General features: G+C 30.1%; 1 protein-coding gene across 2 annotated transcripts in view; it reads left to right on the forward strand.

The window, feature by feature from the left end:
• Window positions 1–2,136: 2,136 nt before the first annotated feature.
• LOC109341016 (2-methylene-furan-3-one reductase-like) overlaps window positions 2,137–9,546 on the forward strand; it is a 35,124-nt gene continuing 27,714 nt past the window's right edge. The window contains exons 1-4 of one of the 2 annotated variants that reach the window (XM_019578803.1): window positions 2,137–2,408; window positions 4,003–4,326; window positions 4,498–4,657; window positions 4,928–5,355. In XM_019578803.1, the coding sequence (XP_019434348.1) occupies window positions 2,205–2,408; window positions 4,003–4,326; window positions 4,498–4,657; window positions 4,928–5,193 (954 nt within the window). In that variant the 5' untranslated portion in view covers window positions 2,137–2,204 and the 3' untranslated portion in view covers window positions 5,194–5,355. Of the gene's footprint in view, window positions 2,409–4,002; window positions 4,327–4,497; window positions 4,658–4,927; window positions 5,356–9,546 lie in introns of those variants that run through there. The other variant, XM_019578804.1, reaches the window with a different exon arrangement.

A 9,546-nucleotide genomic window follows, 5' to 3' on the forward strand; every position in this document is an offset into this window, starting at 1 on the left:
TGCATTTTGCTGTTTCTTTTTTTTTTTAACAAGTATAATGCATTTGTTTATAAGTGTCTAGTATTTATAGGACTTATGAGTTTTTTAAATGATAATACTTTCATATCAAAATTATCACAAGAAACTTAATATACTTCTAATTAGATTGACATGCTGATCAACTAAGATATTTAAATCATATAAATACAACTTAGAAATAGTTGTCAAACTAATCCTTTGATTGAGATAGAGATGGAATCCCAATCCCTGCATTTGAAAATATGTAGTTAAGTGATAACGTAACTGAACATATGTCATGTAAAGATTGCCATATGTCAGTTAGTGATACCAATTGATGACACATGGAATTTAAAATAAAGTACAAATTTTATGAAATAATAAAAGGGGGAAATCTTAAATTCCATGGGACAAAAATAATTTAAAAGAATTATAATATCTTGAAGAAAAACTTATTTATGACAAAATAATATATACATTCTCAATCACTTCAGATAAGTGTACGTCCAGATACACCATGAATAAAATCATTTTCTCTTGCTATAAAGTACTCATCCTTTCCTTATATTTATAAGGAGGGTGAGCGTGAGTTGGATAGAGCTTATCATTTACTTAACCCTAAATATTGGTTGATCATTTTTTGAACTCAGACTTGACTTTAAATTTGAAGTTAATCTGACCATAAATGTCGTTTGGGTTAGCCTATGACACAAATTTGACTCTAGACTCAATTAAATATAATGCATATTTCTTTTAGATAAAATCTTTTCAATATTATTTATTATTATAGGTATATAATTTGACATATAAAATTATATATATATATATATATTGTTAATTATATATATAATGAAAAAACTAGAGAATGAGTGTTATTTTCAACCAAAGATATATCATTATCGTGTACATAATTGAATAAATATATATACAAACATGATGAGTAAGTGACTATGGGACGAGTCCGGACTGAATCAAGCTTACTTTCTATCGGACCCTAAATATTGATTTGGTCTGCTTTTTAAACGTGAACTCCTCCATAAACTTAGTGAGATAATGCCTGGAAAGCATCAAACCAAGTGGTTAGAACCATATAGGACACATAATGGCCCAATTTGGTTATAACAATTTACAAGGTGTGACCTATTCGAGTTTGACCATGATCAGACTAAATCAAATGAGTGAGTAGGATTAAGTCTTGCTCACCCTTATTTATAAGTCATACTTTAGAATATTTCTTATTCACTAAATATAAGTCATTTTATAATATGCAGGTAGTATTCAATAATATATAACGAATATATCCCTTCATAATTATATTATATATTTATCTCTATCTACATATTTCAATAAGATAAAAAATATATGCACCGATGATGTATGAGTTTTATATATTATCATTGCATCATCTATCATTCCTACTTAATGTAAAAATAATTATTAAAAAATGTAATACAAATAAATGATAAATTATAAATTAGTTGTATATAAATTTTTACAGTGATATTTCTCTCATATTTAATTTAAATTTAACATTAATAAAAGATTGATAATGGAGTCAACTAAATGACGATGGAATCATAGGAGACGTTTATATCATGAACTTTAACTGAGAAATGGTCTGCATGCATATTGATTTTTGCACGTTCTAGAAGAGTGTATAGTGATTTTTTATTTTTACCTATTTTTTTATATGCACAAATTAGTTATAAAAATCTTATATATTAATTTAATGATGGAGTGTTTCCTGAATTGAAACCTAACATCAATAAAAGATATAGCGGAGTCAACGAAATGAAGATGGAATTATAGACGTTTATACCAGGAACCTTACATGGGAAATAGTCTACATGCAAGTTGATTTTTGCACCTTCCATAAGAGTGCATCGTGATGAAGGCAATGTATACCAGAAAACATAAAAATAATACAATATAATATAGGGTTTTTCTAAGAAATCCAAAAAATGTAAAGTTTACCTTTGAAATTGATATATTTCATATTACGAGTTAATAATTGATGAAGTCTTTGAAATTGACTTTACATTTTGGGTTTTTAAACATTATCTTAAGGGCAATGATAAACAAAACCCTATAAATATATACCCCTTGTTGTTTGCATTATTACACAACCTACTCACTTACAGTATTCCTCTTCAATCTTAAACTCTTGTCTCTTGAATCATTAATTGAAGCCACTCATATCATCAAATATGGCAAATACACCAACTCATATAAAGGCTTGGATCTATTCTGAATATGGAAAGACACAAGATGTTCTCAAGTTTGATACAAATGTTGAAATACCAGAAATCAAGGAAGATCAAGTCCTCATCAAAGTTGTGGCTGCAGCTCTTAATCCCATAGATTATAAGAGGAATCTTGGCTATTTAAGGAGCTTTGGTACTCCTTTACCTGTAAGAATTAATTTTTTCCTTCACTTTGTCACAAGTTTTAAGGGTCATTTCTATATGATCCATCATTACAGGTGGAAATATGTTATGTAGGTTTATACGAATAAGAAGGATACGTGGTTTAAATTATGTCTCAAATTTTTTATCGTATCATTAAAAATATGTCATATCAATTAAAATAATTAAATATTTATTATTTTTTTTATTTTTGTGTTATTATCATTAGTATAAGACAAAATATGAAACATATTTTAAGACAATAAATTTTTGTTTATATAAGAATTCAGTATTTCTCATCTACTCAAATTTGGTTTATTTAGCAAAAACCACACTTCACACTTTTCAAAAAGCCTATATAATTACATAAGCCGAAGATTGACTTTCTCGAAAAGCTTTTATATATTTATCTTTACATGATAGAATAGTCGTATATATGAAGTGCTGTATCATTTTAAAATTGAAAAACCTTTATGATGGTAAAAAGATAAAATATTTAAGTTTCTTCATATAAAATGAAGTTCGAACTGTGGCTTGGGATATAGGAGAAGTCTATCTAGCCTATCCTGTCGACATATTTAATAAATATTTATACATTATAGTAAATAACACTCTATCATAATTAATGAGTGTTGATTCAAGTATTACGTTTGATTCTTCTTAAGCAAGGTTTCGGGTTTGAGTCTCGTGGATGAAAAAAATATCCGCTAGAAAAGTTAGTCTCACATAGTTGTAGATGTTCCTAGTAGGGACATGATTACCTCTAGTGTAAGAATATATGAGAAACCAAAAAAAGTAACCATCTATATAATTATATGTTTAGTATATATATAAGAGAATAAAATATCTATACATACTAAGAGATAAATATTTCCTTCATCTAGTAAAAGTATAATATATTTTGTTTAATTTTAGAAATATTTTTATAGAAAGTGATTAAATAGAACATATCTCATAAGTCATAACTTTAGTAGTTGTAGACTCGTAGGAGGTAACATATCTCCTAATAAGAAGATATTCTATTCTCTTATTTTCTTTATATAGTATAATAATTTATGTTTTTTAATATTTTTTTGGAACTATCAAAAGTATTCTTCAGTTTTATGGGTAAGGAACTAATCTATTTTGGGACACGTGACTCCCCTCCCTCCCGAGTAAGACTCATGGAGAGGCAAGTTATATTTTATAGTGTATTTTGAAGGTGAAAATTGTAATTTCAATGAAAACTAAGTGTCATAAATGACATTATCTTTTGACTTGTTAGTGCATTTTCCTATAACTTGCCTTTCCATTAATGGAGAGGAGTCTAACTCCTCCCAACAAGTGTGGATCCCACAAATTATTATACTATAAGACTTTTGGTAATCATGTGATCTAACGGGATCTTACATTATAAGACTAATATTTTGTTATTGTTTCTTAATATATACATGAAGACTTTTATGTACAGTTGAGTTTTAAACTCATTGTGAAGTTAGTCGAGACCAAACTTATAAACGTGTGTACAAGTCCCACGAAACAAAATAGATTTAAATGTATTTAGGTAAAGTGAAACATCCTCACATGAATTTTCATTTTGTTTTGTGAATGGTGGTGAAAGGCTGTTCCAGGATATGATGTTGCTGGTGTGGTGGTGAGAATAGGAAGCCAAGTTACAAAATTTAAAGTTGGTGATGAAGTTTATGGAGATATCAATGAGATTGCTATACAGAATGTAAAGATCATTGGGTCATTGGCAGAGTATACTACTGCTGAAGAGAAATTATTAGCTCACAAACCCAACAATTTAAGTTTTTCTGAAGCTGCAAGCCTTCCTGCAGCAATCATTACTGCTTATCAAGGACTTGAAACAGTTCAATTTTCTGCTGGAAAATCTATCCTTGTTTTGGGTGGTGCTGGAGGAGTTGGAACCCTTATTATTCAGGTTTGATATATCTTCCATCACATTTATATATAGTGACATGTGATAGCAACTAGATGGAATTTTTCACTATTCCTATATTTTAATTGATGATTTTTAACCTTGTACAAATTACATTAATTATCTATGTTCCTTATTATTCTTCCTCTTGTATTTCAATATACAAAATGGTAGCTAGCCAAGCATGTTTTTGGTGCCTCTAAAATAGCAGCTACTGCTAGTACTGCAAAACTGGAATTGTTGAGGGAGTTGGGTGCAGACTTACCTATTGATTATACAAAGGAGAAATTTGAAGAACTACCAGAAAAGTTTGATGTAGTGTATGACACAGTAGGTTAGTATTTCATATTTGATTTCAATACATATACATATATATATATATATATCAAGAAGGCGTTGGTCTAGTGGTGTAAGTCCAACTGCATCCCCAAGGTTGAGAGTTCGATCCAGTGTCCCACACTTATTGGGAGGGCAGCCACGAACTCTTAAAGGGATTAGTTCCTTGGTAGTACCAAAATATATATATATATATCATTCTTTTTTCCTTCAATTTGGTAATATATAATGAAGTTTAAAACTAATATATTGTTGATTCCAAAAATAGGGGAAAGTGAAAGGGCATTGAAGGCTATTAAAGAAGGAGGAAAAGTTATCACTATAGTAAGATCTGGAGTTGCATCAGCTATCCAATTTGGAGTTACTTCAGATGGGTCTGTATTGGAGAAACTAAAACCTTACTTAGAGAGTGGAAAGGTTAAGGCAGTGTTGGATCCCAAAGGACCCTTTCCATTTTCTCAAACAGTTGAAGCATTTTCCCACTTGGAGACTAATAGAGCCGTTGGGAAAGTAGTCATATATCCCATCCCATAATTATATATAACCAAGTATATCAATTTCTGTCATGGGGTTTGATGGGTATATTGCACTTAATAATTTTATGTATTATGCTATTGGAGTACAATAGTTGATGTTCGATGTTTCTAGTCTAAATCAAAGTGTGTGTGAATTGGTTATAAATCGCTATAAGTATGTGGATGTGATTGTTAATTACTTGTATCTTTCTGTTATGAGATAAGCAATGATATATGTTGTGTGAGAACATATATGATTATTATAGTTTTACTTAACATTCACAGATTCCAGTTTAAGAATGCTTATTCTAGATATATAGCAGTGTTTTCATGCACCTTATCTTTGATCGTTGTAGTATATTGTCATGATTAACAGTGTTTTTCAAATGCTGTAGTATTGAATATATATCATACATCACACAAAAAGTAATGTCATATATTGCATAAATACAACAACACATCGTATGCGCTGTCATATATGTCTTATATAAACAGCGCATTCTATAGCCATTATCAATTGCGCTTATTGTTTTGCTATTGTATTGCATATATGGAACAACGCATTATCAGAAGAAAAACGTTGTTGTATTAATTCATAAATATTCTCAAACAACACCTTAATAGAATAGGGGAACACACATAGTGTTGTTATATTAAGCATGTACAACAACGCAGACTATAAAAAGCGTTGTTGTAATATCAGGGCTTTCCCTAAAATTCATTGTTGATTTGTAGAAATTAATATCGGCACATACATTTATTAACAACACATACATTCTCAACAACACAGACACATTAATACATGTCAAAAGTTTGTTTTATTAACATCAATACAATACAAACTACAAACAATGAATATCATGTCAATTATGTTTTGATAGAGTACATAATTACAAATAAAAAAATTATGCAAATTACAAAGAAACAAAATTATACAAATTACCAACAATCAAAATTAAGCTATAATTATACAAAGACTATTTGCATCTACTTTTTCTTTTCTTTGATTATTTTTGGCTTGTAAGATCATCATTGTTTGGAGGAACATATTGATTCACCTAAAACCCTTCATCGTGATCATCTCTTGTATATAAATCATCATTCGTAGTTGATCCGCTCTCACGTGACTGATATGTCCCAAAAAAGATCATCTTCATTGATATCTTCATATTCTTGATCATCAATACTATTGATGATTATTTTGTTAGTTAAAAGAACAATGTACCATTTCATATCAACTTGGTCACTAAAATGGAATACTTGTTGAGTTTGTGATGCTAGAATAAATGACTCATCTTTATATCCTCGCCTATTAAGATCCACCTGTATGAACTCTAACTTATCAACTCGGAAGTCATTGTTGTTATCAACCCACATACAATAAAAAACCGACATCCGAAATATTGTATAATTCAATTTCCATATTTGTTCAATCACCCCAAAGTATGACATGTTCGCATATATTGAGTTTCTATCTTTTGCACTTGAGATGTGTAAAGTTCGACCAACAAGAGTCACACCACTATTTTGTATTGTACTTTGATCATCTTGTTTTTCGTATTAAATATGAACTCATTAATTAGGTAACTAGTGTAGGATAAGACATGAATACTTGGACCATTGGCTAACCATCTCAATCTTTCGGAAACCGAATGTGCAATTATATTCAATTCATCATCAATGTGATTTTTTAGTCAGTTTATGAAACACTGATTATGCTATTTGGAAATTCAATTTTTATTATTACTTGGGTAAGACCTCCTTAGCATCTCCTTGTGTATTTCAAAGTATGTCTCAACCTCGTCGGCGTTATGTAAAACATATAAGTGCATTTGCTCCAATTTGGTTCTTGTTATAGTCAATATTTCATTCCCACTAATATCTTCACCAAATATTTTTTTGCATATCGAGGCTTTGAAATGCCCATGAAATCACCAACAGTAAGGTATCCAGTACAAAAATCAAGAACTTCTTCAACAACATATCACTCGACAATACAACCTCTGGTCTTGATTGGTTCTTCACATACCCTTTTAATATCTTCATATAATGCTCAAAGGGGTACATCAATCTCATATAGGAAGGGTCACATAGTTGTGCCTCTCGAAAAGACGAATGCTTAGATAAACCATTATGTAGAAAAAGAAGGTGGGAAATACATTTCAAGCTCACACAAAGTCAAAATAATTTGTCTTTGCAATGCAGGTAATTTCTCAGGGCCACTCACTTTGCTACAAATTGCCTTGAAGAAGAAGCATAACTTAGTTATGGTTCCTCGAACTTTTTTAGATAGAAATGGTCGTATTTTAATAGGCAGAAAATGCTTCATAAGTGCATGACAATCATGAGATTTAAGACCTTTTAACTTGAGGTCTTTCACTGATACGAGGTTCTGAATGTTGGAAGAGTACCCCTCTAGAATTGTAACACCATGAAAAAATTTACAAATTTCATTTTCTCTTTCCTCGACAAAGTATAAGCTGCTAGAGGTAGAAATGTACGTGTTTCCTTCTTTATTGGTCCCAATTCCTGCATCAGTTATGAATTGTGTGAGAGTCTTGTCAGTCGATTTAAGGATATAATCCTCATGCTCCTGACCAACATCAAAAGTTGACTGAAATTAAAACGCATATACATTATATTGTATGCAAACACATGCATATACGTACATTTCATGCAAACACATATACGTACATTGCATGAAAACATTAAAACACACACACACTGAAAAATAAACTTACTGTTATTTCACTCCAAATACGCTCCTTCACTACATTCAACCTAACATCGGTCCATTTGCTGAATGTTAGATATATATTTTGCCTAACCACAACCCCAATGTAGCTTACCAATTAGTTGCTACCCTTCGAGTTTAGTGGTTGGCCTTTTGAGTTGCATTGAACTTCTATCTTCACATCCATACTTCTTGTCCGAATGACATTCTTCATGGAAGTCATTCCACATGAAGTTTGTTTTTGAGCAACGATTCTGTGTAGTTTCATCACCACAATAAGAACCATGATCACCACTTTGGGAAACCATTGATGAAGTTTTTTTAGGACTTATGAGAGTATGAGGGTTTTCTGAGAGTAAGATGTTTCTTTTCGATTAAGTTTGAGAGCGTTGATGGAACTAATTCATCTTCTAGATATTTAAATTGTAGTAACAATTCAACAACACTTTCTATAGATAGGTTGTTAATAAGACATCTTCAAAAGCGCATATTAACAGTAGCACTGTTTTATTGACACATCTTCAACAATGCTTCTTAAGGATTGCGCTGTTGTTGTGTATCTAGCTGCTTATTACTCATTTTCATGAACACATCAACAACATTTCCTATTTGATGCACTGTTGAATAGAATTTAATCGACAATGTTATCTCAACTTTGAGCTGTTGAATAGAATCTAATTGAGAGCACAATCTTAATTATGCGCTGTTAAACTGAACTCATTTTCCAAATTAACAGCATATTTCTAATTATACGTTGTTAAATTAACGTATTATATTATGCGCGTCAAAATAAAACATGAAAATAAGTTAATTAACATGAAGTTGTCATGAAGTAAATTATCATATTAGTGTGTACATTAAGTTTTTTTTATTGTTTTTATTAAGTTTTGTTAATTTGCTTATTATGTTTATTAATATGAAACTGCAAAAATATTAAACATTCCATTCAAATAAATAACAAAAAAATAGAAATTAACATCCAAAATAATTGTTCATTCTTCACTCAAATAAAGTGTCAAAATATATTATAATAAACTAAATGATTTTGTAGATGACAATATAATGAACTAAATGATGTGGTAGATTACAATGAACCGAATGAAACAAATTAATAAACTAAATGATTTGGTATATTATAATGATTGAAATTAACGAACTGAATGATTTGGTTGATGAATGAACTCAATGATTTATAGATTAATTCTTCATCTTATACAAATCATGTATAAGAGCCACTTTTCTTTTGAAATCTGAGTCCTTTTACCAAATCAAAAGATGTTAAAGACCTCCTTGACAAGATTTTGATAATGAACTAAATGATTTGGTAGATTACAATGAAAGAAATTAATGAACTGGATGATTTGATAGATGAATAACTAAATAATTTGCAGATTAAATCTTCATCTCACATAAATCTTGTATAATAGTCACTTTCCTTCTGAAATCTAGGTCTTTTTGTCAAATCAAAAGATGTTAAAGACCTCTTTGACATGATTATTGAAAGTGTGCATGTCAAGAGGAACACTTTGGAAAGCTCTCTTTATATGTCATGGTTTTGATGAGGACAACTTGTGCTAATAAGAGCTTGAAGATCACCAACAAATCAACATGCTTAAGTCTTTGATTGGTACTAGGCTT

This window comes from Lupinus angustifolius, unplaced genomic scaffold (genome assembly GCF_001865875.1).
Source record: "Lupinus angustifolius cultivar Tanjil unplaced genomic scaffold, LupAngTanjil_v1.0 Scaffold_327, whole genome shotgun sequence".
Classification (NCBI taxonomy): Eukaryota; Viridiplantae; Streptophyta; class Magnoliopsida; order Fabales; family Fabaceae; genus Lupinus; species Lupinus angustifolius.